Genomic DNA, 27,975 nt, shown 5'->3' with positions numbered 1-27,975 from the left:
AAAAGCAGCGCACACAGATCCTGGCGGGTATGTTTGAGAAAACACACCTGAGCATTTCTACCCGGGTCCAGAGTCAATGTCTATTGAGCCATTCATCGTGTACAAAACTGTTTTATATACAAAATGGTTCACTTAGATGAACTCTCGCCTTTCTCGCTATTTTCTATTTTATCCACCAGTTCATCAATTTTCTTGAACGGGAGGCTCGAGTACTGAGGTGGAAGTAAGAATGGACGAAGATCACTATGTAAGTCATCAATATCAGAATGGAGCTCAGTCCGGCATAACTGCAACTTACTATCGATTATCATCTGGCGAATATGATTCTGCATGGTACGACGGGGTCAAGGTCGTCATTTTAAACCGATTAACAGCGTAATAGTGATAGAATCTCTAAAATTACCGTTAGTGTTGCGTTTAAATGGGCTCACAGAGTAGTTCGGGTCACCCACTTTGACCTTTGTTGCTATATCTCGCGGCTTCAAGCCCTTCCACTCGTGCAGCAACTTCTCAAACATGCTATATGGGCCCAATTTCAATACTTTACGGCAGATTCCGAACGTCGACAGCTCATCATACGTCATGCCCATATCCACTTCATCCGCTTGCACATAATCTTTCGTTATGGGCTCCAGTTCTGCTGTGGGTGTGGCATTGAGAAAATCCACGAGAATTGGGAGTTCGAATTCCTTTTGCGCCCACGCAATAAATAGTTTCAAATCTTTCTTGGAGATCGAACCAATTGGGTTAATGTCGGCGGACGAGCAGTCGTATCTAGTATAGTAACCACGAAGAGCCCTAAAGGCACATTTCGTTAGTGGTAGGAAGAAAATAATTTGGGGCGGAACCCCAAAGGTCGTTTCGCAGTGAACAACTAATAGTTGTTTGAAAATAACTCACTCGTCGCAATTGGCACTACCAAGGACTAGCAATCCACCTCCTCCAGGCCTCTTTCTGACGGTTGGTAGTAATTGACTGAACTCGTACGCAGTTACCATTCGAGTTCGCGCCTGAATATTCTGAAGTGCAAGATTTTCCGCCTGGGTGCCACCATAAACTTTGAACTTGGGGTCGAATCCTGTTGCTTTAGCAAAGGTGTCCTTCTGAGCATTGAAAATATCGTCAATGTTGAGGTCAACATGATATGCGCCAATTGCCTTCGATAGGTCTTTGGCCCTGCTTCTCGTCTCCTTGGAGGACTGCGATGCCATGCCCATATAGACGGTGTGGAAAATGTTATAACACAGCTCTTGGGGTGTTTTGGGCAACCAGCCTTCCTTCTCATACACTCCAGCAATCCGCTTAACGTCAGTGACGACTTGCTGGTTCCCCTTTTCAATTGCTTCTATAACAAGACGGCACATCGAAAAAACTATGATAGCAGTGGCGCATGAGTCGATTCCACCGCTCAAGGGAACGAGGAACCCAGCAAGTTGGGAACGACGTAGATAATCCCACAGCCAGCATGCAGGGCCAAAGGCAATCTCCTCCTCAGGGAGATGGTATCGGACGTCGAGTCGGGGCGATGGAGAGAGACCGGGGTCTAACTGGTCACTTTCCGCAGATAGGCTGAAAGAAGTCTCGATACGTCTGTATTCAGGAGCGCGGACCGCCTGCAACCCTCGACTGGGTGCAAACCGGAACGCCCTAACCTCCTCTAAATCGACGGTTGCAGTGACCACTTCGACATCGTTCAAAGAGAACTGGGTTCCCTGAGCGACGATCTCGCCATTAACGACAATCATGCTGCATCCATCGTAGTACAGTCGTTCCCCGCCCCCTCCTATTTCCAATCAGCCAAATTTTAAGACCGGAGTAATTGTCATGTTTAGCACGGTGTATTTACCTTGTAAGTTTGAATAAAGATATATTCCTCCACTTTTCCGAGTAGCCTCGAGGATCAGGGAAACACGTTGATCAAGCTTTCTTAAATTATGATGGGATCCAGAACTGTTCGTGAAAATCTCAACGCCGTTCAACCCCATGTCTGCGTGTGGTCCAGCGGGTGTGAATAGCTCCTCGCATGTCTCCGCGCCCAGGCACCTTGGGGGCTGTTAGAAAGGGAACTGCCTATAATTCGGCCTACAAAACTCACGTATCTGGGGTTGAAATGACAGCGTCTCCAAAGGGAACTTTCGTACTGCCTTGAAGCCTCTGGATGATTCGTGGGAGGTAATAGTCCTCCACATGCCGGGGACGTTCCCATGGAGTGAAGTACCTCATTTCGCGATAGTTCCCATCGTTTGCCAGCCAGATTTTGGGACGAATGAGTAAGATCTTGCCATCTATTGCGATAACTCTGCAGTTGAAGCGAAGATTCCTGTGCATGATTGGCATCCCAATGTCCTAGTGGATCGTTAATTCGTGCGTTTGCAAAGTTAATCCTATGCGAAAACTCCAGGAAGTCGGGTGCGGTTTAGTTGCGCCTGGATCCTGGATGCACGGCTAGGGCATACCAGTAAAATCCCATGGCATTCTTCATCAGCGAGAATTCGTGCCATCATTTCCCAAGAATGAAGGTAGACATCGTTCTCGAGGAAATGATCAAGGCAATCATATCCAGAGATCTCCAGCTCCGGGCCTACTCTCAGCTTGGCACCAGCCTGCTTTGCACGCTTGATGGACTCTATGATTCGGGCTGTATTGCCCTCCCAATCAAGGGCCCATTGGTTCAGGGTGCAGGTACTAAACGGGGCTTCGGGTTATTTTTGGGTCGGATGAAGGTCTTCGCGGATGGAATACTTACGCGACGGTAGTGAGATGGCCCATGATGGGATGAAGAAATCGACCTTCCGTTTAGTCTAAGCGAATGAAGACTGGTGAAGCAGCCAAAAGACGGTCGATATTGACCAACGGACCACCCCGCCGGTGATCGAGTCCCAGGCACATCGCGCTTGCATGTCATCCCGCCAATAAGGGCCCTAGCCACACAACCCAGCCCATAGCTTCAGCCACTCTGAAACTCTAAACAGTTTGGCCCAAACAGTCGTCGTTCAGGTTTGACCGTCCTTGAGGTGTGTGCCTTTGCCCTGAAGATGTCTCGACTAGGCCCAGGAGCGCTTTCTCCTTCAAAGCTCTATCTCTTGGTGAAGATGGTCGAACCGGCGTTCCTTTCGTGATCGATTACCCCCGCCTAGCAAGGACGGTGCTCTCCGAGTCGCTTCGGGGCTTGCTTGCCCCCCCCCAAACATGCATCATCGATACCATCTTGTACTCAAGGTGACTACTATATATCCCTAGGCGTGTTTTTACAGTCTACTGCTTGCGTCTCTTCCTATTTCATAACAAGAGACGCCTCCTTCCGCTTACCCAGTGAAGCTTGGAGTATGAATTTTGGAATCTCACGTCGGCGAACCTGAAGTCACATCAAAATAGTCACGTGATGGAAATTGTTGGCTAGCCTGATTGGGTCAGTCCATACGGGGATGCGACACACATCAAACTCCGGGAACCTCACCATCATCGCGGCGTTCATGCATGGAACAGTCCGAGCTGCAGACTCCTACAGCGGCCCGGGTACCATTTCCACTGATCTTGAACAAAGATGAGTGATGCAGAAATCGGTATGGAGCTCAATTGCATCCGCAATGCCGTAACGAGGTTCCCATATCATTACATTCGCAATGACCACGCATGTCAATATCAAAGACTTCCGGGCCTTTTTATAACGTCAAGTTGGACTCCGCGGAAGATATTGGTCAGAGAAGTGAAGCTTGGCCCTTATTCCGTCCCGCGAGGACAGGTTTCCATGGCTTATGTGCGAACCGGTCGGGTTTAACACTGTCACATTGCTCCGACAATTCTTGTTAGATATGTACGCGCTAAGCCTTGTTTCTTCGTCATCTATTCATTCCAGCATGCCCGATACGGCTTCCAGGTATCCTCTTTGGGACCTTCAGGACCCCAAAATGGTGAGTGGCGTGGCGCTACCTCCATAGACGAGCCCCTTGATTCGGAAAGACTTAAAATCAAGGGGTCACGGAGGGATGATATATGAAAAGGGTGCCTGCTGATTTTGCTCTTTCTCTTTCTCCATTTTCCTAACCACCAAGTGATACCCCTTTGCTTTTCTCTTTTGTTTGTCTACTCCTGGGGAGTGTTCTCTTTTCCATTCGCTTGACTTCATACAGTGCAGGCACACCTCGTTTATATTTTCAGACCTGCAACTACTTGATCTCCCGGCCTTTCTTTTTTTTTTTTCTTGAAGAGACCGGTCTCACACACTATTCACAATGGCTCTTCGCGATGTCTTGTTATCGACCCTGCTCTTTGCGGCTGGGATCCAGGCCACGGTTGATGACAGACTTTACCCCTTAAGTCCACGAAAAGCACATGTTCCAGCCAAACGGCAGCTCCCAGAATCGATGGTCAACGTTCATGTAGTGCAGGTTTCGGATAATGAAGGTGCTTTGAAGTTTTATCCCGACGACTTGCAAGTCGAGTTAGGCGAGATGGTCCAATTCCAGTTCCATCCAAAAGTAAGTATTTTCAGCATTACCTACGACATAACCTGCGCTGACTATCCAAAAGAACCATTCCATTGTCCAGTCCACGTTCGACAGACCATGTGAGCCAATGAGCAGATCCACTCCAGGGATGGCCGGAATCCGATCTGGATTTATGCCCGTCGAAGCCGACTCGGAGATGATGCCCGTGTTCACTATCATGGTTAACGACACCAAACCCATGTGGTTCTACTGCGGACAGGGAAAGCATTGCCAAAATGGCATGGTTATGGCCATTAACGCGTAAGCCTCGTGTTGCACCGTGGATCTTGAGAAATACTGACAGCCCTATCTAGTGTTGCCGGTAGCAACAGAACCGTTGAAGCATATCGGGCACTTGCCGCGAAAGCAGACAGCTCGCCTAATGGAGGCCCTAGCAACACAATCCCGAATACTGGTCTCCCAAGTCCCACCGGTAGTGCAGCCGAACAGACACAAAACGCGGCTCCGAAGGCGGCTGCACATGTGGCCGGATTGAGTGGAGTGCTCATGGCTGTGGCCGCCATTATTGCTGGACTTTGAGCACCCTAGGAAAGCCTTTGGGATTGTGATATTTTCAACATATCGTGATGGCATCGCTGTTGTCAGTTTAACCTATTGTATAACGTTTTATTCATGACCCTTTACCTTTTTTTTTTTTTTTGAAAGATGTTTTTGCCATTGTCAACTGTCTTGGCGGCTATTTAAACCTTGGCCAGAATAATAATAAGAAAGATTGTCAATTCCTGCGCTACTTGCGATCAGTCAATTAAGCGCTCTGTACTCCGTAGAAGAACTCTGTAATTAAGCAAGAAGGCAATTGGGCGGTTTCGTAGTGAACTCCTCAACCGAGAGACATGAGAGGCAGTCAGGGCCTTGCTAGCGGCGACAAGAAAACCGCGAACTCTGATTTTTTTAATCTTGATCCGTGACGCCTCGCCAACACGATTATTCAATCTCAACGTTCCGAGGAGGTGTTTGAAGGAGCTTCTAGCCATCATGAATGATGCATCCACGTCTTTGCTTACAGAGCATTTTAGCTACACTCCCTTGGTAAGTATCTCCAGCAATGTCAAACGGCGAAACCCTTTGAAGCCCTGAAGCGGGGGAGAGATGACTGACACCCCGACTGCTTCTAGTCCCTTATCGACGACATAATCAATTCAGTGAATAATCTCATTTACCAAGCGATATCCAGTCTTGAAAATGGCATGCTCAACACGCCGCCGGAGCGATTGGGCTTTCGGCACGCGGACAACTCGATCCCGGACACCGACGACGACGGGAACATACAGTACCCCGAGGCGCGTCTTGAGATCGAGAATGGACTGCACCAACTGGAGACGCTGTTCGAGGCGACAGTAGATAAGGCGTTCGATAAGTTCGAGATCTACGTTCTGAGAAATATTCTGATGGTGCCGGATGATTTGGTGGGATGGATTCGATTGAGCCATCACGAGGTAAGATGGCTTTCATTAAGCACTAGGGATTACACGGCAGAATGTTCCCCTTTATATGGGGCCTGGTTTTAACTGATGGACTAATTGTGGCATGTTTTTTCTGTTCAGAATGTATCGTTTGAACCGCTGCCAGAAGACGCACCTACACACAAGTCCATCACTCTCCAACGCGTAAAACTCCGTGAAACCCGGAAGTTGAATAATCTGCTCCGAAGGGAAAGCGCACGGAACGATATCTTAATAGCCCAGCTCCGCTCCATGCTATCAGTGGGAGAATCACCCAGCGAAAATCCAAAAACTGCGGGCGGAGACGGCCGTACCAGCGCTCTTAATCCCCAGTTGCCCAACTTGTCATTCCTCTTCACCGACCCGGCTGCCAAACAACTTAATGTTGGCGATGATGGTGGTCCTTCACACACTCCAATCACTACGAATACAACATTTATACTCTCACAGCTCCCTGCATTACAGGCGACATTGACACAGCTACGACCAAAGCTAGTAACGTTAGCTACGCCGGCAGATCAGGTAGGAGAATCAGATTCGAAGCGCGAAGAGAGGAGACAATATATCGATAGCCGAACACACCTGCATCTGGAGCGAATTGGTAAATTGGTTGCCGGAGAAGGTCTTCCGAGAGGAAGGACGATCAATGAGAAAGAGGTGCAGACGCTCGAGAATGTCGTGGGAATGCTAACAAAATAAAGACCGTGTTATGGGTTATGTTTTAACGAATGAATAATGCTTTGATACTATGGGTCGGCTGGCTTGAAGGTAGGAGTTGGCGAAATGGTGTTTTGGAATCTATACGGAGTATGGATATGGGGGAGCACGGGTTAATTTACCCAATAAGAGGTATTTTCCTTGCTGATAGAACGCAATGCTGATTGCGGGCGTTTCATTGCCTGACTGCTTCCACCGCCTGGGTACTATGTGGCCAACTGGCTCCATAAGGCCTATATAGTTCCAAGGTCTTGCCTTGACTGCCTCCTTTAGTCCACTGTGAGAACCACTGGGCACATACTGACCAGCTCTCCTGAGGTAGTCATGGAATCTTATCCACTAGGCTAGATCAATTTTCGGATGATGATGATGTTATGCATCAGTGCATGCTGCAACTTTCCAAATGCCAGGTGTGGACAGACAAGCTCAACGGGATAGCTGGAAGGGAGCTTGCTATACGGACGTATAAGACTTATGAATTTTGCTCCATGGAGTAGAAGTGTTTCTTTCACAGGAGCGCGGCCAATAGTAGACAAGCCTGACATAACTACGTACACACTCCGTACCAAGATATTTTCTCAACTAGGATCAGTCATATGAGAGGGATTTTGTCGCTGTGCTTGAGGGCTGGCGTACTCTACTCCGTAAACCCACGGAGCACGGCGTTGGCGCGTGAAACGAGAGTCAGCAAAATAAACTCTTCGGCCAGCCAGCCCGACAACGCTGGTTGGCTAAGCTTGATCCTTGGTTGTGCAACGCGACAGACAAGGAGCTCGAGAACTCCGAGATTCGCCTTCGATGATTTCGAACAGTTTGACTTCCGCATAACAGCACCTTGTGATCATGTCTCCTACGCTTCCAACCCCCGCCGACGGGACTTCTACTCCAGAAGATGGAACGACTCTACTATCCCTAGACGATGGCGAACAATACAACTCTGAAGAAGACTCCGACTTCGATATCAACGCCCCCGCTGAAGACGAAGAAGAGGACGCAACCGATGCAGAGCCCGATGGTCGGCCGCGCAAGCGAAGAAGGGTAACTCCCACCCGAGTGCGAGACGAAGATGGTGATGAATATGTTGTTGAAGGTGCGCTAGACTCCGGCGACGAAGCTACGATTCGAAAAGCGAAGGAGAAAAGAGAGAAAAGGCGGAGGAAGGGAAAAAAGGTAGCCGGAGACCAAGAGAGGGATGGGAATGAGGATGAGGATGAGGATGAGGATGACTTTGACTTTGAAGACGATGACGAAGGCGGTGGAAGAGGAGGATTCGTGAGGACAAGAGCTATGAAGATGAAGATGTACGCATACGCCTTCCTTTCTCCTAGTGGCGTATATCCGGATTTACATGCTAATTGATTGTTTGTGAGCACAGGCAGGAGGAGCAGAAGCCTCTGGCGAGAATAGATGGTGCCACGGTCGATGTCGATGCGCTATGGGCCCAAATGAATGCGCCCGACTTTGGAAAGGAATCGACACCCTCGATGCAGGAGAAACAATCGGCAAGCGAAGACGCCTCCACAGAAACCTTGGAAGATGGCAAGGCTTCTAACCTTCACCTTCCGCCAAAGACACCCGCGAGAGGAGCGGCCCACCCGGGCGAAGAAACTATCACAATCAAACGAACCTACAAATTCGCCGGAGAAGTGATAACAGAGAAAAAAGTAGTCCCGAAAAACTCCGCAGAAGCGAAAGTCTACTTGTCGTCCTCGGACGCAACAAAAGATAACGCAAAAGACGATCAACAGAACGACGAGGCACCGAAAGCAAGCCCCCTTCCACTCCGCAGACCCCTTCGGCGCTACTCTCGCTTCGACCCAAATCCGCCACAAACGTATAGACGAAGCTGGGTGAAGACGTCAGCGTCGCAAATATCCCCAATGATGAAGGAGCAGCGAGATGCCACCACGCCGGTTGCGGGACCTAAGTTGAACACCGTGATGAAGTCGAAACTCGATTGGGCTGCGTATGTGGATAAAGAAGGGATCAAAGATGAGTTGGACGTTCATAGCCGAGCAAAGGAAGGATATATGGGGCGCGTGGACTTTTTGAATCGCGTAGAGGCGAAGAGAGAGGAAGACAGACGGAATGTGAGATTGAAGGGTGTGAAATGATCCTATCTATTATCGACCAAACACTGGCTACCCAGCTGTTCATGGCTATCGTGGATAACCGACATTACGATTCTTACGTCTCGCGGACTATCGGATTAGGTCCCAGTTCGGACATCGATCACTTCAGCATAACCTGATTTAACAAAGCATGGCGCCCGAAGATCAGGAACGAGGATACGAAATTGTTCCTCCTGTCAAAGTGGAAGAATAGGGCTGTTGCAGAAAGGATAGCATGGGGAAAAAGAAAGACAGGATGAAGAAGATAAAAGATCATGTGCAGGAAGAAGAGGTGAAACCAAGAGTCTACAGCTCGCAATAGAGAAGAAACCGCTCTCACAAGTAACGTAAGTATCGCTAGTTGATGATAAAAGAGGTTGGTCGAGTTCATGATTAACAAACCGGCATAGGTTCGCATTCTCGACTCCAAACATTAAAATAAGCTCCAAACAAGTTTTATGGATGCCATTTCCTCCTTGCAATTGGTATAGTCAAGGAGAAGAATATGTGACGGAGACAATGAGGAACTCTCAGCCGTTTTATACCCTAGCGACCAAGCTGCTGGCAGGGCAAAACTAGAGCATCCCTTCTAGAAGAGTTACTACCGACATAACCATCATTTTGATATGATATCCTCAGTGGGCTTGCCCTAGGTTATCGCGAACTTGCACCACCAGCAAGCTCTCAAGGCCACAGTGAGAGGGACAACGTCACCATAAGCAGCTTTGTGAGAACAGAGGGCTAAAACTGTGCATTATTTGAAGTCTTAACAAACAGGAGTGCTTTCCTCCTGCAAAACTATACCAAGTTCTTTTGCTTTCCAAATCTTATCAACCAGCACCCTTCCCAGACTCGTGAATTAGCCTGCTTAAGGGGTCAGTATTGTGCAGATGAATATTAACTACCTCCTTTTTTTTTCCTTTTTTTTTTTTTTTTTTTTTGGAACAGTGTCGATTCTTGCCTCAATTGAAGTCATTTAGTTCTTTGTGAACAGGTAACCTCAAGAATGAAACATGAAGGCCCACAGACTGGAGAGCAGGCCACCATACCTATGACTCCACTGTTCGCCCACAAGTAAAAACTACCTGGCAGTGGGTGTTGTTGTGTAGGAATTTCCCAGCTCTACTGGTAGTTTCTGCAATCCTCCACCTGAGTATGCGATGTCAACTTTGACACCAATCTTTGCCGTTAACCGGCTGGCGGTTAATGTGTGGACCGAGAGCGAAGGCAAAAGCAAAAGGGTGTTTCAAAGTTCAAGCCAAATGTTTGAAGTCCTATCCCTGTTCCTATGCCCAGAGGATCTGAATGGACGGACAGTGCGTGGCGATTTTTACGCCCCATCTATGGAGAACAGCAACCATCACTTTGTGCATGTGGACGCTTTTCTTCAAAGGATACATAGAATGTCGCTTTTTTTTTTTTTTCCGGCCTCGATGGGGCCCTTGTTGCTATCGCACCATTCATGGGCTGCTGTGAAGCAATCCTTTATGGAACTGGGCTTGAACCAACCAAGATAATGGATACGTATTGACGGGCTGTCTCCATCTAAGATGCGGCATCCGCTCCCTCGTGGACTTCTTCTATTGCCATGCTCGAGGATGACCGTATGGGTCCTCATCTGAAGCAAGCTGGATATTTCCGGGAACCTCCTTGGGTGTGGCGTGAAGCCACCTTCTTCCTCCCGAAGCAGATTTTCTCTCCTTTGCTTTAAAGTCTTCCTGTTCTTTTTGTTGCTGTTGAGATTACATGCATGCATCTTTAGAATTGGTCTGATATCCTCTCCCTACACTCTCGGTAGCACTGCACTGATACCCACTCTCTTTTTGGTCTATCATTTCATTACGCGGTACCAGATATGAATTATTTCAAGAACACTATCATCCTGCTCATAGCGCTTGCTGCCTCTGTGCATGCCCATATGAGGCTATACTACCCCCCTCCTTTCGCGGCCAGTAACAATCCTCACCGCACCGGCCCTCCCGACGACCGACTCGACTATCCTTATAACTGCTGCGGCAGAAAAACAGTCTACCCATGTCGTGGCTACCTCGATCTCCTTGGAACCGATCAAGGGAAGCCAGTAGCTACCTGGCCAGCAGGCTCCGTTCAGAACTTCAGTTTAGTTGGAGGCGGCACACACTACGGCGGATCATGCCAGGTCGGCTTCAGCATCGACAAAGGCAAAACCTGGCAAGTAGTCAGCAGCTATGAAGGGAATTGTCCACATCGCAAGGGCGGGAACAACGCTCCAGAAGAGCAGACTTTCCAGTTCAAAGTGCCCTCGGACATGCCTTCCGGAGACCACGTCTTCGCGTGGACATGGGTCAACCGAGAGCAGGAGTTCAATATGGTCTGCTCATCGGTTACCATCTCTGACTCTCTTGAGCCGCCTGTCCCCGGTTACGCCTCCGATGGCTTCTGCGGATCATCTTCGGTCACAGCAAGAGCTGATCCGAGTGCGAACGCAACCGTGTCGGCCTCTCCCGTCGAGCAGGGTACTCCAGCAACCCCGTCCATAGCGGGCACCTTGGACGCTGAGAAACCATTTGACGGCAATGGACAAGGGTCAACACTGCGGTCACCACGTCGCGCGCTGGACAGGCATCGGGGTCGCGCTAGACGGGTGGGTACCGGTCAGATCACAGACCGCGGAATCACTCATCCCGCATACATGGCCCGCCCTGGGTTTCTGCTAGCCAACATTGGAAACGGCTGCAAGACACCAAAGGAGACTGCGGAAGTGAAGTATCCGAACCCAGGATTGGACGTCGTCGCGGGAGATGGAGAGTATCCTCTTGCGCTTCCAGAGCCGGCAGATAAATGTGGAGCATAGATTTTTCGGAAAGCGACTCCGTAACACAGGATAAATACATCGTACATAGTACGGAGTACTCACTAGCGAGCAGGTTAGCTTTGACTAGTTTTAAAACGTTGATCGTGCTGTTTTGCCCTGTCTGCGCCCTTTTGTAGTTTGCTGCGTAAATTCGTCGGGCGTTGAAGCCAGCAAGTCAAAAGGAGCGAACGGCATGCTATTTCAAATCACCCTCGTATCCGCCCACCTAGCTCAGCTGGGAGCCGCAAAGTAACGAAGATCAAATCCAGAGCATCCAACCCTGAGTTTTGCAGCTGGATTGTGAGTATATGTTGGTTTCTTGGAAAAGAAGTGCGCGAGGAAGAAATTTTATGTACTGTTGAAGCCGGCGTCCAGCGTTGCATACAGAATGGGACTCAACGGTTCACGGCGGCCCCATGTCAAGTCCAGGAACGGATGCGCCCAGTGCAAGGCAAGGAGGATAAAGGTCGGTAACCGTTCTCCCGCCCTGCCCCTGTCCTCAATAAACTAGTGATGCCCGGCAGCCATGTGCTCTTCCTCGTCAGATGTTTTTATCAGCATCACTTGGCGTATCGGTCATTTAGTTAAACTGATGGGCCATATCAGTGCGATGAACTGCCTCCGCGTTGCAGGAATTGTCAGAAACGACGGATAAGATGTGACTATGAGGATCTGTTCGGCTTGACCTCTCAGGTTCCAACATCTGCCAAACCACCGGAACCGAATCTAAAGATCTATATACACCCGCTATCTGGCGTCACCAGCGGGGTTTCCTCGAAGACACAAGAGCAAGCTTTGTCACGGGCAGTATCACAGGCTGCCTGTCTCAATGTTCCGCTTGAAAGATCTCTCGGTCCCTCGCCCTTTTCTTCCGAGGACATGGAGCTGATCCACCACTACGCGACCATCACCAGCCTAACCCTAGCCGAGGATGGAAGAAAGAGGAAGCTCTGGCAGCACGCCATCCCACAGCAGGCGCAATTGTTCCCCTTTCTTCTGAACAACCTCCTATCCCTCGCCGCCTTGCACCTGGCTCACCTCCGCCCTTCTGAGCAAGAGAGATTCACCTACCTCGCCGCCAAGCACCAGTCTCAATGCATCAAAGCCGCCCAGCGGCGCAAGCCGGGCATCACCCACGAGAACTGCAGCGCCGTTATCGTCTGCTCCGGATTGCTCCTCCTCCACGAGCTGGCCGTCCTTCACCCGTCCTACTTCGTCCACGCGCGCTCTACTGATCCCCTGGATGAATTCCTCGACAAAGTCCTCTTGATGCGACGCATCCTCATCCTGTGGAAGATGGGAATGCCCATGTTCAAAACCGGCCCGGTTCGTGACCTAGTCCTGCACTCCTACAAGATGCATGGCGCCAGATCGCCCGTGCTGCGTGACGCACGGGCCGCTACTGAGCAGCTGCGCGAGCTCAACGCGTGTCTGACCGGGGGAGAAAATGAGCGAGCAGCATACGCCGCCGCCATCGATCGTCTGTGGGAGTGCTACGAGGAAGCGCTGTGCATACCGTCCGACTGGGTCATGACGATAAGCTGGCCTTTCTACGTGCCGGAATTGTACATCGAGCTTCTTACGCAGAAGCGACCCTTGGCGCTGGTGATCATTGCGCACTTCGTGACGCTGTTGAGCTTTCCAGCAAATAGATGGTGGGCGAATGGGTGGCCGGGTCCTGTGGTCCGAGCTTTGGCGAGGAATGTCGAGGGGCCATGGCGCGTTGCGCTGGAGTGGCCGGCGAGGATGGTTGGCGTGGAGATCTGCAAGGAAGGTTTCGGGACGGAAGAAAAGCAATCGCTGATAGTTATCTGAGCGCAAGAAGCCCAAAACAAGAACGATCAATCTGGTTTGTCAGAATGACGGACTTTAGCAGATAAGTCCGTCCTGCAGGCCGAACCAACAGTCAAATAATGCTGGCTTTCTTGGTGTAAACAAGCGAGTTACAACGAGTTACGGCGATAGTTTAGCAAAGCACATGGCGGCAAGCTAGATAGTTAGCTCGGTCGGTGTCCGTTTCATTATTAATTCGTGAGGATTTCGATGCCTCGTCAGGGGGAAGCAGATAGAGCATATATTTAAGACGAATACAGCTTCGCTCACCAACTAGAAAGCTCAAGTTCTCTCTCTCTGTGTGTGTGTGTGTGTGTCTCTCTCTCTCACACATCCTAGTACGCCTCCAATAACTGTGTCACTGAAGCTATCTTACCCACTAACTGTCTTCTCTCTGCGACCATGTCATTGCCATCGCTGGCGCCAGCGATCTAGCCAAGTACTTCATCGAGGAGCTAATGGCAGCCGCCCAGCCTTCTGCACCCCCAAAGATCGTCGTGATTACGCGCTCGACGTCCTCCAGGCCATGGTTCACCAGCAATCCTCACATTTATTCGAGTGTCCGACTACACCGCATCCTCCATCCAAGCGATTCTCGACGGCACCAACGCCACTGCGCTCTTTTCTTTCCTGCACTCCAATGATCCGCGCAGCTACAACACGGCTCAAGAAGCTATGCTTGCAGCCAGTCGGGCAAGCAAGTCGTGTCGGCGGTTCGTGCCCTCGGACTACGGCGGAGACATCGACAGATTTCCCGGTCTGCCACGGTTCTATGAGCCCACGCACAGAGCGTTCCGCGAGAACATCCTGCGTCACGAGACCGAGATCGAGTGGACGGCCGCCAACCATGGGTGGTTCATGGATTACTTCGTACAGGGAAGTAAAGTAGATCCGACTACATTGCCGTACGGCTTTTCTGGACGATCGCCGGCGACAGCAGGACAGGGTGAGAATGATAATAACAGTAAAGACATCGACTTCTCGATTCCGCGCTCGTACATGAAGCCTCTCCCGGGTATCTGGCCTCTCGACCTCGACTCGTTCACAGCAACGCGCCTGGGAACCGGGAACGAGGCTATCGGCTGGACATCAGCGCGCGATGTCGCTCGCGCCCTGGTGCGACTCGTCCAAGCACCCGCCGGATCCTGGGAGAAGCACACCTACGTAGCGGGCGAGATAGGGACGTGGTACCAGGCCATTTCAAAAGTGGAAAAGTTTCTTGGTCGAAAATTTGTTGTTGTCGATCCGCCATCAGAATAGCAGGAAGCTGTTTGACCCAATCCCTTCCAGTACCATTGGTGGCTTTAGCTAATCCATCAGCCAAAGGCTTATGACCAACTTCCACCATTCCATTTGCAGGAGGATTATCCCCTTGTCCGTAGGTTGAATGTTAGGCTGGCTTCTTGTGGTATATCTTTGAGGAACGTTCTCCATCTCTTCGTCAGAGTCTGCCGGGGTATCACTGAGCTCCATTCCAGGTCTCATAAGGTACTTCTTTAATCTGTTTCCTGCAATGGATCCTTTAATTTCAATGCCATCTAACTCTTCAAGGTGATAGGATCCTAAGTTCCGTATTGGCGGACTTAACCCTATAGGGTCCTAGCCATCAAAAGCGCAGGGTGTTGCTCCTAGACACATCCCATTCTCCCTTGGTATTGTGAAGCAAGACAAGGTCTCCAGGTTGAAGAGGGTTAGTCCGAATATTATAGGTGTAATCAAAGTATTCCTTATTCCTAGCGCGCATTCGGAGCTGATCGTGTGCTGCCTCCACGATATCCTCATCTCGTCTTTCAATTTGGAGTGCTCGCATAAGAAGAAGGTCTTCGGTTGTTCGAACAATTCCCTGGAGCTCCGAATGCGCGCTAGGAATAAGGAATCTTCAGCGGGAGATGGCCAGGGATGACAGCGACGACGACCCCACGGCGCTGTGGCAGGCGTACATGGACGAATGGAATATTACGGGGGCGAGTGCGGTGCCAATGGATATGGTCATGAGACAGCGGGAGAAGTTCTTTTGGGGGCTGAAGTTTCGGGGGATAGGGGAGTTGCTGGAGGATGGGCTGGGGGGAAAGCTAAAGGGCATGGTGTAGGTTAACTGACAGCTAACAAATATATATACATATATATATATATATGCTAACTAACTAGTTAGCTAGTTACCATGATGATGATGCAACGTATCATCTACAATTTTGCTGAACCAAAGGCAAAAAGTAAAAAATAAAAATAAAACAAATAGACAATGATGAAGACAAAATCAGCTAGAAGTTAAACAATGTTTAACTGTCATAATCATTTGAGTTATGACACTCCGTGATTTTCTTTTGCCGGATTTCCATGCCGAAGCCATTTGGTAGTTCAGCTGGAGGAGTTGACCGGAAATTCCGCACTGCTTCAGGAGCTTTTAAGTTGAATTAGCCAGCCAAACCCCACAAACTAAACCCCATATGTCTAGAAATCTTCTGGTTTGGATCGAAGTAGATAACTGGTATCCGGGCCAATATCATAAGCAGCTGCTCCTGTGTGTGTTAGTTACGGCCGCGAGCTAGGGTTTAATTCCGCTCCTTGACGGCCACCGCGCGGTTACAGCACCGAGATGGACAGGAGAGAAGCAATGGGCCATACTAGTGATCCTTATTCGTTTATCCCCAGAGTCCGCCATGATTCCGGAGTCAATTGCGGGGGATTCTTGACTGGCGTTTTGAGCTCTACCCCGCGTGTCTCTTTCTCTCTATATATATATATATAATATTGTGGTATGAGCTTCTTTGTCGGGAACCTGGTATCACTTCTCTTTGAAGTTCTGGAGACATTCACTTTCAAGAAGACTCAAAAATGGCAGTCGAAATCCTAGAGGATCCTCAATTCGAGATCCCCAAGACCTGCAAAGCGGGTGTTGTCCACAATGAAGGCCCTGAATTCGTCTTGAAGGTGGAAGATGTATCTGTGCCCGAGCCTGGTGAGAAACTTTTATGTGCCTGGTTATAGCCTCATATAAAAAAAAAAAAAAAAAAAAAAAAAAAAATCTGACTGCTGCTAGGACCCGATGAGGTCCTTATCAAATTAAACATCACCGGCCTCTGCTACTCCGACATACACTTCATGCTGGGGGACCTGGGAGGGCCTACAATGGCAGGGAACAACGTCCGATCGCCTGGGCACGAAGGCGCTGGTGTTGTTGTCAAGGTGGGCTCGAATGTGAAGGGCTGGAGAGTCGGTGACAGAGCGGGCGTGAAGCCGATGTGGGATACATGTGGTGCCTGCGAGCTGTGCTGGGGCGACAAGGAGACTTACTGTCCCAAGTCCATCTCCACGGGTCTACAGGTCTCTGGAACGTATCAGCAGTATATCACGAGTCCGGCGAGATACACGACCCCGATCCCCGACGGTGTTCCTGATGAAATAGCCGCAGTGAGTTGTTAAAAAAAAAAAAAAAAAAAAAAAAAAAAAAGAAGAAAAAATGCCCTTCCCCCCAGACTTCCCATTCAATGCTTGATGTATCCCGTTCTCATCGGATACACTGACAGCGTGTGTGTAGCCCATCATGTGCAGTGCTTCGACGGTGCTCCGCAGCCTTGAGGAGTCCAAACTCCGACCGGGTGACTGGGCGGTGTTCCCGGGGGGAGGAGGAGGAGTTGGCATCCAGGGGGTCCAACTCGCCCAGGCCATGGGAATACGCGCGATTGCAATCGATACCGGGGACGCAAAGAGAGCACTGTGCCTGGAGATGGGTGCCGAACACTTTGTTGACTTCCGCGAGAGCAAAGATGTCGCGAAAGAGGTCGTGGAACTCTGCGACGGGATCGGTGCCCATGCGGTGTTTGTGACGGCGCCACAGGCCTACAGGGACGCTATCTCTTTCACCGGCAGGCGGGTTGGGTCCAAAGTGATGTGCATCGGGCTCCGTAAGTTGCCTCAAACCGTGGAGATAAAACTATAAAAAAAAAACACCAAAGTCTGACCGAAAGGGGGTTGGGTTGAGTTTTGTTCGAGAACAGCATCGGCGAGTGAATATGTGTTTGGGGCGCACCCAGCACAGTTTGTCTTCAAGAACATGTCGGTCGTCGGTACGCTGGTTGGATCGATGAGGGACACGGCGCGGGCGCTGGACTTTGCGAAACGCGTAGGTCAACGATACGACGTGTCTTGCTCATGGATGGTGCACTGACATTTAGTAACACAGGGACTGTTGAAGCCGATCTACGAGAAATGGCCGATCGCCCGGATGCCCGAAGCCGTCGAAAAACTCCGACGGGGACAGGTCGCGGGGCGATACGTAGTCGACTTCAACGCATAATAAGTGGTGATCGAAGTAACCGCCACCCAATATGGAGTTTAGGAACTATAGGCTCGAGCCCAGACTCGGCTCTAGACGTGAAGACACCGGAAGAGAAAAAAAAAAAAAAAAAAAAAAAGGAAAAGAAAAGAAAAGAGAAGAGAAGAAAAGAAAAAAGGAGGCCGGGATATGTTCATTATTACTCCACTGAGTATGGAGTATGAAGGAGGAAGTAAAGCCGACCGTAGGGGCCTCGGATTGATGCTTCAAGCAAGCCATGTGAAATGCATTTACGGAGAAGGGGGTTTCTTTTAGAAGTGCATATGTATGTATGTATGTATGTATGTATGTATGTACTCCGCAGAGTACAGTAGATTATCTCCAGGCGAGGAGGAAGCGAGAACAGGGCTCCGCTTTAATTCAAAACTGTTGGGGAGAGCAATACTGGATGGAGTACTCCGTAGTCCTGCATTGTCTCCATCCATGGAGTTTAGTGTCTTCGAATTGCGGCAAATTCGGGGGGGTGTCCTTCACGTGAAGATGGCCTATCTTGTGAGAGGAATAGAGGCAAAAAGAGAGAGTGAGTGATTGTGTGTGTGTGTGTGTGTGTGAGAGAGTGTGAGAGAGAGAGATATATAGAGACAAGAAAGAAATTGAGTACAAAAATTGAGTACAATCCAGGCAGCGAAAACCAAAGTTGATTGCTGGGACAGTTGACATTGTCATGACGTTTAAGAATAGAGAGAACACTATGCGCGAGAGTTTCCTGGTGTCTCAAAAGCCCCTGGGGAGGGACATGGCTGCAAATGCATGCATGGTTACATAGGAGAGTGTTTTCCACGGAATGCCGAGCTTGATTATGTACAGTTATGAGGCAATTCTTGTTGAGCAGCGATGGATGTTGACAGCAGACGAGAGAAGGCTAACTACAGAGCACTCCTCAGGTTCTCACAGAGACAGCGTATCTCTCTTTACTGGCTAAACTGACTCGAGGGTGAATGTGACAGTTCTGACGAATATGACTGAATGAGTGACTGACAGTTCTGACTTGAATATGAATGAATGAATGAATGAATGATTGAGAGTGAAGTGAAGCGAGCCGAGGAGCCTGGTGGAGGGCGGTGAGGGCGGTGGGTTTGCCCGTTGAGGTGGCAGAACCCCGAATACCAAAAACCAAAAAAAAAAAAAAAGTGTGAGAGAGAGAGAGAGAGAGAGAGAGAGAGCTGGCCGTGGGTAGGGCTGAGCAAGACAAAAAACACAGCCCCAAGCCACCTGCTATGGATATGTATATCATCTTGTTCTCTGTATGTGCTTTCTTTTTTTTTTTTTTTTTTTAAATCTGAATGCTTCAAAAAAACTTCTTCATCTGTCTGGACTTTTGTTGTGTTCAAAAAATCATCGATCTCGACAATGACGCCATCGATACCAGAAATACACCGCCCACCATCCCCCGCTAAGCCTGATCGGGAAGCAACCTCGGCCGCCTCTCGCCCCGCCATTGGCCAATGGCTCCCGCTCACCTGTATTGCTTGTTTTCCCAACAAACCAAGAAAACCATAAAAATTACAGTTACGGATCACAAGGCGGCTCCTCGAGGCTCTTCCTCCTCCTCCGCCGCCGTGTACTGTACCAGTTCGCCCCCCTTCCCGCTTATTCTTCTTCTTCTTCTTCTTCTCTTCTTCTTCTTTTCTTCTTTTTCTTTTTTCTTCTTCTTTTTCTTCTTCTTTTCTTGACCATGGCTCTCTTCCCCTATCCCCTGTTCCTGACTCCACTGGCCTTCTTAGGCTCAATTCCCTTGTAGTATTGCCATTGCTTCCCCTTCTCTCCCCCCCCAAAAAAAAAAAAATCACCTTTGGAAACAAAACAAGCCCTGGGTCACACACCATCTGCCCGTCTGCGATCGCGCCCGCGCCCGGCGATCCTTTCCCTCTACCTCTCTTCCACTGAAAGCTTGCTGCTGGGTGAAGAAGTGCATCATCGCATCATCATGTTCTGATCCACCCGCCCGCTCAATTCTAGACACCAACCTTCTCTTGCTCTGGCTCCCAAGCCACCAGTCCACAGCCACCGGTCCAACAAGCGGCCGTCATTCTTAAAAAGCTCATCGTTGCATCCCTCCTCTTCCCTTCTCCCAAATTGCCCTTTTTTTCTTTTTTCTTTTTCTTTTTTCTTTTAGCTTCTGCAGAGAGTCACTCTAGCCACGAGAACCTGCAAGTATGGGTCTGTTCCGCTCGACAGAGAGGCCCGATCTGCCCTCCGTTCACCTGGGCCTTCCGCCGCGCTCCCTCCTCAGATTCCCTCCCGGCTCCCAGCCAGGGACGATCCCCGCTCCCCCCGTCGAACGGTCGTGGCTGCAGCCCTTCACCATCCCCCCAAAGCTGTACAACGACGCCCTGAAGGTGCAGGTTCCCATCACAATCGCCCTCGTCTACGCGACCACCGTCATCCTCCTCAACCGCATCAACAAGAAGAGAGGCAATAGGCCGTGGGCCATCAGCAAGACCAAGCCATTCCACCTCTTCGTCGTCCTGCACAATGTCTTCCTGGCGGTGTACTCGGCGTGGACCTTCCTCGGTATGTTGGACGCTTTCCGCGAGTCGTGGCCCGCCCGCTCCGAGATGCACGGCAGTGGCCTGGTCAACGTCGTCGACGCCTTCTGCAAGATCAACGGCCCCCGGGGCCTTGGGAATGCTGCCGTCTACGACACCGACGCCGGCTCGTGGACTATCTTCAACCCTGAGTACAAGTTAGGACCTGGAAATGTTCCCGATCCGACGGACGTCGGCAGACTCTGGAATAAGGGCCTCGCCTTCTTTGGCTGGATCTTCTATCTCTCCAAGTTCTACGAGGTTCTGGACACCGCCATCATCCTCGCGAAGGGGAAGAAGAGCTCTACCCTGCAGACTTACCACCATGCGGGCGCCATGATGTGCATGTGGGCGGGTATCAGGTTCATGGCCGCTCCCATCTGGATCTTCGCGCTCGTCAACTCCGCCATTCACGCACTCATGGTAAGGTGATCCCCGTTCCTCTCTTCCCTCCAAAAATTATGTGCCAACAGGACGATGCTGACTTTTTACCCTTTTTTTTTGGTCCAATAGTACACCTATTACACCTTGACTGCCCTCAGTGTTCGAATCCCAGTTCGAATCAAGAAATCTTTAACCACGATGCAGATCCTGCAGTTTATCTTCGGCACCTCTCTTGCCGCCAGCCACCTCTTCATATACTACTCTATTCCATTCCCCGTCCCTCATGCGGTGGCCCTGCGCCCGTTGGCATCGGTCATGCCTTCTGTCGCTGGGGCTGCCAACGAGAGCCAAGCTGGGGTAGGTTCGTGGCTGAAAAAGCTCGCACTTCGCGCTGCCGGTCATGAAGGCGTAGCTGAGAACATCGTGAACTCAAACGGCACGCTCTTTGGACCCGATGGCATGCAGGCGGCTCAGGCAGCCCTGGGCAAGCAGGAGATCCGCTACGCTCTGCAGTCTCGAACCTTCACCTGCATGGACACCAGCGGACAGGGCTTTGCCATATGGCTGAATGTGTTTTACCTCCTGCCTCTGACTTGGCTGTTTGCACGTTTCTTCATCCGCTCATACCTCCGCCGCACCGAGACCGCGGCGAAGCGCTCCCTGACCGACAGCCTCGCCGCTGAGAAGGCGGGACTCGACGCGCTCAAAGGTGTCACCCGCGAGATCCAGAATGCTGTCATCGAGATGCACGGCGATGGAAACGGCACCACGGACAACGAGTCAGGGGCCAGCACCCCGCAGCACCCAGAGGCGTACGAAGCAAACGTCGAGAATATCATGAGCGCGAGGCAGGCTCGTGCAGAACGACGATACAGCGCAACCACCAAGCACCCAGTGGGCATCAGTCTCGCAAAGGGAGATTCGGCCGGAACGCGGACGCCCATGGATCCTGCCGCCTATGGGGCCAACATCGAGGATATCATGACGCGGAAGCAGCAGGGAGTGGAAGAGAAGGCCCACCGTGTGGCCAAGCACCCGGAGCCGCCACACCTATCGCGTAGCAGCAAGGAGGGGATCCGGACGCCACTGAACGAGAGAGGATACGAGGCAAACTTGGAGGACGTGATGTCCCCGGCGCAGAGGAAACTCGGCGGGCGCCAGCCTTCTTCAGAGCCAAAGGAGAAGACGATGGAGGCGCCGTGGGTCCCCGTCCGCGGCAGCAAAGCTGGAAACAAGAAGGGCACCAAGGCCGGAGGCAAGACGGGGGCGTCGTCGTCGTTGTCGTTGTCGTCGTCGCCGACCAAAGGCAGCGGGTTCAAGGTCTTGGCCGATGAACACGTGGGGACTGCTTGAGAAAAATCATTAGTGGTCTTGCGTCTGAAGGAAAAAAGAGTCCGGCGCGAGGCGGTTGAGCAAGTTCTCGTAAAAAAAAAAAAGGACAACAAATGCCAAATGATATCCCACATAAGTCTTTATCTTTTCCTTTTCTTGCTTTCTATGTTGTATTTATGCATTTATTTTGATTTACTCATGGAGAGGCGGGCAAAAAGGCGACCAGCGTCCTGGTTTTAAGGGTTCTTTTTCACTGGGTTTTCTCATTTTCTCTTCTTCTTTTTCTTTTTTTTTTTTTTTTTTTTTTTTCCCTTCTTTTCCCCGGGGAGGTATTTCGGACACACACCCAAGACACGTATATATACCTACTATAGCCAAGAGAGAGACTCTTTTGGCATCAGTCCTGGAGGAGCGCGGGAGGCCGGTGCGGCTTTGCGTCAGGAGACTATCAAGTTTGTTAAAGCTATCCAGTGTCGCTCCAGAAGCAGAATACGGTGGGATGAGCTCATCCTACCGCAGGCTGATCTGTACGCACCGTCAGCAGAGAAGTTTTCGAGAGACCACAGAATGAAAGAAATTTCGGCCGGAAAACCCCTCGGCAAAGTGATGACCACTTTTTTCTTTTTTTTCTTTTCTTTTCCTTTGTTTTTTTTTTTTGGCCAAATACATGGTGAAAAGTAGAACTGAAGGAAAGGCGTAAACATTACCTCCTCACATGCGATTTTCGTGGCCTATTAAGTATTAGCAGCTGTGGAAACCTTGATTGCCTCCTTCACGAGCCAAAATCAAGCTCTTGCGAATAAGAACCTGAAGAATAACATAATTTCTAGCTTGAAGCCGAAACCTTGTGAACAGAGTTACCTTTCCGCGGTTGTTCCCACAAGCTTAAATCTCGCCAAAAGTCAGAGTTGAGATTCAAGCAAAATCGTGCCGAAATCCACCCCACACCGGCAACTCGACATTGCGCATTTCACCAGAGCAGTTAAACTTAACTGGTTAGTTTAGTTAAGTCGGGACAAATTTGGCGTGGGCCAGCACTTCGTCCACTGATGCACAAACATATCGTGCCAAATATCAGATGCCTTGCTCTCCACTCCATGACAGTGCAGCTGGCAGCGAGAGAGAAGATGAGGGGTTGATGGGCGAAGCAAAAGGCTTCGATCGCGCGTCACTGGCGACCGAGAACAGAACGCGTGTCTCGGTGCGCCCCCGTCGGCTGGGGAATTTGAGGCTCGACCCGAAGACAGTGTTATAAAGCAATGGCTATTAGTTATGGCAGCTCTGAGAGAATCACAAGTGTCTATGACTCGTTTTGGAAGAAGTTGGGGAGAGACGAACGAACGAAACAATTCGGCTGACTCAAGCGGCCCATTCTGTTATTTAGTTAGTTGGGGATGTTGAACTCGCCCCCTAGGTGATTGGCCTTCTTCTATTAGCTAGTTACATTCTATGCTGCAACCACAGAGTATCTAGTACCATTAATTAAGACTACCCCGATGCCTCTTACGGCGAATAGTACGGAGTACAAACGCCAATAAACCAAGCAACCCAGTCGTTGTCGCCAAGAAGATGCCAATTCTCGCCTCCAACGTCGATCCACCTGGCCCTCGGCAACTGTACGGAGTATAGATATCCTAATTGGGATAACAATCCGAATGCGAATCTGTTGCTTCAAGGAACTGTCACGCGGCATGCAAAACATAAATGGATCAGATTTTTGTCTTTGGATTCGTATCCTAGGGGATGTAACTGTCAGGCAACACATTTTCACCTCCTTCTCTTTGCATACCAAGGACACGCCCTCCACCCGGACAATCGAACCGTTCCTCATTCAACAATGAAGCACCTATTCCAATCCCATTGTCATCAGACAAACTACCCTCCTGTACTCTCTTCTCTTACTATCATTTACAGCTAATATTCCATTCTGCTCACCGCTTCGTTGACCATTCACAATATGAGTCATCATGCGGAAGAAACTGAACGTTAACGCCCAAGACTACCCGCAGACAAAATTTCGGCTGCACATAGTCATCAGTGCATTGATCTTGATAACTTTCATTCTGGGAATCGTCCGTGTGGCCGACAGCGGTACTCCTCAAGGCAGGTTGAACGTGGCAGCGTACATCCCGGAAGACTCCCATAAAGCACCCTGGGATACAAGCTGCCATAGGCGGGCAGCTGGATCGAGAAAAGTTCACGTTCAAATATGGTATATTCTTCCGTATAAGAAGCACATACGACCATAGGAAGTGGAAAACAGGGCTTCCCGTCCGCTCAGCCGTACTTAAGCCACTTGCCGGCCGGCTAGTAGTTGGGTGGGTGACCACCAGCGAATCCCGGCTGTTGTATGTTTTTTTGAGCTCCTGTCAGTTTCTTTTTGGATAGGTAGATGATGAGCTCCTGTTTGCCGGACTGAGACATCTCGCTCCATATCTTGAAAACAGGAACACCTGCTGCCCTCTCCGTAATAATATATTCCGCACCCACGTGGTTCCTAGGATCTGAGGACCATGTGTAGGCCTTTGGGACCAGAACATTTGTATGTTGGCTCCCTATGAGATGCATGGTAGGTTAACAAATGTTGTGGAATGCAAGATAAGTTGTATCCAGTATTTCAAAATAGCTACCTCTGATTTGGTAGTGTACACCGCCGGTCCAGAGTTGCAACATGGAATTTTTGCAATAATCTCCATTCCATTTTCTTTTTTAATTAAAATGGCCTTGCTGAAGCCACCTTCCATCTTTTCAACCACATTAATGAGAGATGCTTCTCCTCCCGCTGCGGCAGCGACAGCACAGAGAGGATCCTGGTTGAACTTCACATAACATCATTCAAATATGTATATATATGTATATATATACCTCTCATTAACAAGGAAATTTCCATTTGCATACTCAAAGAGTTGGTCGTCAGTGGTGGGCTTGCCAAGGTTGTATTAGCCAGTAAGGAAAGCAGGCTGTGTTGCTTCAGTGTGTACCATGACAAGAGATTTGTATATTCCGCCTTATTTGTTTCCCCGGAGCATTGATCTTTTGTAGGAGGGAGAAGATGTGATTTCGCATTGTCAGCCAAGGCTTGTCTCACACAGAGTGGAAGAAGTGAAGTTGAATGTATGGAGTAGACTTGCGTTTCCAGGCTTAGCCTACTGATATAATCAAAACTAGTCCCCTTCTGGTACTAGTGGGAGGGACTGAGTTTAGTTGGGGTAACACCGGGCTGCGCACTGAGAGAGCGCAATATCAAGCCTTGGATCAGTCCAGGCAGCTGTGGCATTTACGCTAGGTCTTCCATATCCTCAGCATACGTTATTTAGTAAACACGGTTACCAAATCGATACTGTTGGTAAGTGCTCGATGACGATTGTCGACTGTACACCCGCAATGCTAACGCTAATGACTCCAAATACGACAGCCTCGAATGTAATGAGGTACTTCGAGGGTTAAGGTATAATCTTGGATGTATGCAAGTACAGTCCGGACACTGGACAATATCCACATAGCACTTGTCCCAAAATAGACTGACTGTTGGGACTGGGATGGGATGGGGATTTTCCAACAACCTAGAACCTGTTTCATTACTCACAATCCTATTCCCATCCCGATCTACAGAATAGCTTTCCAATCCTGTCTCAATTTACAATTTCATTCTGTCCCAGTACAAGATTTGGACTGGATAGAAATCAGAAAATCTGGTTCTGATGCCAAGACTCTATTCTGCGTCAACTAGCAAATACTTTAAGATGTGTGAACTCATAAAGAGGAAGAATAGAAATTCAAGAATCTTCACCTGTATTATGGGAGGTTGCTTATTTACACATAGGCCACATCCACTATGTCGCGTGTGGAGGTTGGGGTCAGATCTAAAATTATGCGTTGGCTGAGCTGTTTCCTGTGTTTTCCGCTCTGGTGTTTTGACGGCGCTCTCGATGTTTGAAAGATCCAAAGATTGAACCTCCATGGTGAGAACTGGTCCTGTCAACTTGTCAACATTGTCCTTGGAACAATTATGGGTGTGAGATGCCACATGTCTCTTCTCTACTTGTTTAAAAGACTAGGTCTGAAACTCATCCAGCCTGGCCAAACTTCACCAACTTTCTGGACACACACAACATGCGGGCTGCGTCATCAGAGTACTACTTGTAGTATCTCGCAAGCAGCAATGTCAGCAAACATGTCTCCAACATGTAAGTTCCACTCTAAGTCTCAATTAGCATATTCTGACAACATAATATAGCACTGTTTGCCTACACCGCCGGTCGGTGGCTACACCTTGACAAACCGCAGCGCGACGCGCGGTACATTGAATCCAATTTCGACCGCCTGTGTGAGAAAGTACTTTCACTCTGCCCCTCTGGCACCTCAATTGAAAGCTGCCAGAAGCTGGAGGGTGGGTTTAGCAAAGCATTCATCATTAAAACCAACAATGGTAGACGTGTTGTTGCCAAATTTCCCACATCTGTTGCTGGACCAGCAAGATATGTGACAAACTCTGAAGTTGCAACAATTACTTATTGTAAGAGAAATTCAGTATATTTGTGAGATATCTAGTACTAACTTGTGCATGCAGTGCAATGCAATACCAAAGTACCTATCCCAGCCATTCTGGATTGGAGTGATGATCCAACCAATCCCATTGGCTCAGCATACATTATCATGGAACATGCCGGCGGTGTTCCACTACAGGAAGCATGGGCAGATATGCCATCAGACAAGAAAGTAAAGTGTATTGGAGCAATCTGTACAAGTATTCTGCCAATATCTGAACTTGACTTTCCGGCATATGGCAGCCTTTATTTTGCTGATGCTTCATTTCTTGATGCTGATTCCAAGCAAAAGTTGGATAATGATCTTAAGTACTGCATTGGGCCGCATTGCAGAGGGAGTACCTACTGGGATTGCAATGTTGGTGAACCAAGATACTACACATTCAAGGAACCAAATAGAGGACCATGTAAGATGATCTTCTTTCCATTCACATTCTTCACTCGTTAAATTTGACTCCTTAGGGCGCAACCTCTCCTCATACGCCTCTGCTTTAATCGATTCCGGCCTTGCGAGACTGTCATCAGCCGATCATCCTATTCTCTGTCAGCAGCGAGCATCCTACCAAGGCTCCGTGAACCGGCATCTGGAGCTGCTCAAAGTGGGCCAGGCTGTCTTCTCTGAGTTATTACAACACCCTGATATCAAATCTAATGCAACACCGACCCTCTTCCACCCAGATCTACACAAGAGGAATATTTTCATCTCTAAAGATGATCCCACCACCGTGACTGGGATTATCGATTGGCAATGCGCCAGTGTTGAGCCAGCATTCTACTACGCAGATGATGTGCCTGATTTTGCCAAAGTCCCTCCTGAGGGGACATCAGAGTCTGCTGAGGAAACGCTTTGCAGCCAAGCATATGAACTAGGCTGGGCCCTTCTGGCTCCACGTCTAGGAGAAACCAGAAAGATTGATGAAACACTCCTCCGGCCATTTCGCTATTGCCATCGGACGTGGAGAGATGGGTTTGTACCATTCACCCACGAACTGATGCAGCTAAGAGATGCGTGGAAAGAGCTTGGCTTTAAGAAGGACTGTCCCATGCCGGCCCTGAGCCCGGAGGAGATGAGCTTCTACAAGGAACAGCTTGGTATCTACAATGGGATGCTAGAGTTTAGGCAGGATATGGTTGAGACCCTGGGAGTGGAGGGGGATGGCTGGGTGTCTGAGGATCGCTGGGAGGGAGTGAAGAAAGCTCATCAATATTTCTATGAAACTATTATGGCAAGTATGGAGAATGACAAGGACCGCGAGGAATTGAGGACAATGTGGCCGTTTGATCAATGTCAAGCTTGAAATGGACTGGATAGTTTTGGACAGTTGTGATCTTATCAATGCTTTAAGCTCCCGTGCAGCTGTATTAGATTTATAGTTGTTACAGAGGTAATAGTAACAAGTCAAG

At 49.5% G+C, this 27,975-nt stretch overlaps 11 protein-coding genes and 1 non-coding gene across 12 annotated transcripts; 10 read left to right on the top strand and 2 right to left on the bottom strand.

Annotated features, from left to right (window-relative positions):
- Nucleotides 1–67: 67 nt before the first annotated feature.
- Nucleotides 68–2,769, bottom strand: CIMG_03037 (NAD+ synthetase; the record flags this gene model as incomplete). Its single annotated transcript, XM_001243595.2, has 8 exons — nt 68–243; nt 299–393; nt 453–798; nt 901–1,783; nt 1,847–2,043; nt 2,096–2,346; nt 2,457–2,685; nt 2,747–2,769. The coding sequence occupies 8 exons, from the start codon at nt 2,767–2,769 to the stop codon at nt 129–131; spliced, it is 2,139 nt and encodes a 712-aa protein (XP_001243596.2). The 3' UTR covers nt 68–128.
- Nucleotides 2,770–4,232: 1,463 nt separating this feature from the next.
- On the top strand, nt 4,233–5,027 carry CIMG_03036 (uncharacterized protein; the record flags this gene model as incomplete). Its single annotated transcript, XM_001243594.1, has 3 exons — nt 4,233–4,478; nt 4,531–4,748; nt 4,802–5,027. The coding sequence occupies 3 exons, from the start codon at nt 4,233–4,235 to the stop codon at nt 5,025–5,027; spliced, it is 690 nt and encodes a 229-aa protein (XP_001243595.1).
- Nucleotides 5,028–5,420: 393 nt separating this feature from the next.
- Nucleotides 5,421–7,044, top strand: CIMG_03035 (Mis12 domain-containing protein). The gene is made up of 3 exons (XM_001243593.2): nt 5,421–5,537; nt 5,624–5,944; nt 6,053–7,044. The coding sequence occupies exons 1-3, from the start codon at nt 5,484–5,486 to the stop codon at nt 6,647–6,649; spliced, it is 972 nt and encodes a 323-aa protein (XP_001243594.2). The 5' UTR covers nt 5,421–5,483; the 3' UTR covers nt 6,650–7,044.
- A 466-nt stretch (nt 7,045–7,510) lies between these two features.
- On the top strand, nt 7,511–9,703 carry CIMG_03034 (Swr1p complex component; the record flags this gene model as incomplete). The annotated part of the gene is made up of 2 exons (XM_001243592.2): nt 7,511–7,968; nt 8,043–9,703. The coding sequence occupies 2 exons, from the start codon at nt 7,511–7,513 to the stop codon at nt 8,779–8,781; spliced, it is 1,197 nt and encodes a 398-aa protein (XP_001243593.1). The 3' UTR covers nt 8,782–9,703.
- Nucleotides 9,704–10,633: 930 nt separating this feature from the next.
- On the top strand, nt 10,634–11,611 carry CIMG_03033 (uncharacterized protein; the record flags this gene model as incomplete). The annotated part of the gene is made up of 1 exon (XM_001243591.2): nt 10,634–11,611. One exon carries the CDS (start codon nt 10,634–10,636, stop codon nt 11,609–11,611), a length of 978 nt encoding a protein of 325 aa, XP_001243592.2.
- A 388-nt stretch (nt 11,612–11,999) lies between these two features.
- Nucleotides 12,000–13,653, top strand: CIMG_03032 (fungal Zn binuclear cluster domain-containing protein; the record flags this gene model as incomplete). The annotated part of the gene is made up of 2 exons (XM_001243590.2): nt 12,000–12,077; nt 12,218–13,653. 2 exons carry the CDS (start codon nt 12,000–12,002, stop codon nt 13,424–13,426), a joined length of 1,287 nt encoding a protein of 428 aa, XP_001243591.1. The 3' UTR covers nt 13,427–13,653.
- Nucleotides 13,654–13,970: 317 nt separating this feature from the next.
- On the top strand, nt 13,971–14,704 carry CIMG_03031 (uncharacterized protein; the record flags this gene model as incomplete). Its single annotated transcript, XM_001243589.2, has 2 exons — nt 13,971–14,004; nt 14,034–14,704. The coding sequence occupies 2 exons, from the start codon at nt 13,971–13,973 to the stop codon at nt 14,702–14,704; spliced, it is 705 nt and encodes a 234-aa protein (XP_001243590.2).
- Nucleotides 14,705–15,050: 346 nt separating this feature from the next.
- CIMG_13669 (uncharacterized protein) lies at nt 15,051–15,527 on the bottom strand (the record flags this gene model as incomplete). Its single annotated transcript, XM_004446231.1, has 2 exons — nt 15,051–15,306; nt 15,385–15,527. 2 exons carry the CDS (start codon nt 15,525–15,527, stop codon nt 15,051–15,053), a joined length of 399 nt encoding a protein of 132 aa, XP_004446288.1.
- Nucleotides 15,528–16,279: 752 nt separating this feature from the next.
- On the top strand, nt 16,280–17,741 carry CIMG_03030 (alcohol dehydrogenase; the record flags this gene model as incomplete). Its single annotated transcript, XM_001243588.1, has 5 exons — nt 16,280–16,403; nt 16,485–16,855; nt 16,983–17,349; nt 17,413–17,567; nt 17,628–17,741. The coding sequence occupies 5 exons, from the start codon at nt 16,280–16,282 to the stop codon at nt 17,739–17,741; spliced, it is 1,131 nt and encodes a 376-aa protein (XP_001243589.1).
- A 2,195-nt stretch (nt 17,742–19,936) lies between these two features.
- Nucleotides 19,937–22,116, top strand: CIMG_03029 (fatty acid elongase; the record flags this gene model as incomplete). Its single annotated transcript, XM_001243587.2, has 2 exons — nt 19,937–20,731; nt 20,822–22,116. 2 exons carry the CDS (start codon nt 19,937–19,939, stop codon nt 22,043–22,045), a joined length of 2,019 nt encoding a protein of 672 aa, XP_001243588.2. The 3' UTR covers nt 22,046–22,116.
- A 2,147-nt stretch (nt 22,117–24,263) lies between these two features.
- On the top strand, nt 24,264–24,379 carry CIMG_15529. Its single transcript, XR_001099872.1, has one exon. It is a non-coding gene; the product is annotated as a 5S ribosomal RNA (ribosomal RNA).
- A 1,323-nt stretch (nt 24,380–25,702) lies between these two features.
- Nucleotides 25,703–27,925, top strand: CIMG_03027 (uncharacterized protein). Its single transcript, XM_001243585.2, has 6 exons — nt 25,703–25,769; nt 25,848–26,039; nt 26,100–26,211; nt 26,262–26,540; nt 26,595–26,978; nt 27,034–27,925. The coding sequence occupies exons 2-6, from the start codon at nt 26,034–26,036 to the stop codon at nt 27,867–27,869; spliced, it is 1,617 nt and encodes a 538-aa protein (XP_001243586.2). The 5' UTR covers nt 25,703–25,769; nt 25,848–26,033; the 3' UTR covers nt 27,870–27,925.
- Nucleotides 27,926–27,975: the final 50 nt, after the last annotated feature.

This window comes from Coccidioides immitis, assembly GCF_000149335.2.
Source record: "Coccidioides immitis RS genomic scaffold supercont3.6, whole genome shotgun sequence".
Lineage (NCBI taxonomy): Eukaryota > Fungi > Ascomycota > Eurotiomycetes > Onygenales > Onygenaceae > Coccidioides > Coccidioides immitis.
This window is presented reverse-complemented; position numbering and strand designations above follow the sequence as displayed.

What these genes read in the sequence shown, in the direction of transcription:
- CIMG_03035 (XM_001243593.2), top strand. Translation starts at nt 5,484, where the DNA reads ATGAATGATGCATCCACGTCTTTGCTTACAGAGCATTTTAGCTACACT. An exon ending in ATTTTAGCTACACTCCCTTG is followed by an intron (nt 5,538 to 5,623) that starts GTAAGTATCTCC and finishes GACTGCTTCTAG; the next exon opens with TCCCTTATCGACGACATAAT. An exon ending in TTCGATTGAGCCATCACGAG is followed by an intron (nt 5,945 to 6,052) that starts GTAAGATGGCTT and finishes TTTTCTGTTCAG; the next exon opens with AATGTATCGTTTGAACCGCT.
- CIMG_03027 (XM_001243585.2), top strand. An exon ending in AGTTGCAACAATTACTTATT is followed by an intron (nt 26,541 to 26,594) that starts GTAAGAGAAATT and finishes TTGTGCATGCAG; the next exon opens with TGCAATGCAATACCAAAGTA. An exon ending in GGAACCAAATAGAGGACCAT is followed by an intron (nt 26,979 to 27,033) that starts GTAAGATGATCT and finishes TTGACTCCTTAG; the next exon opens with GGCGCAACCTCTCCTCATAC.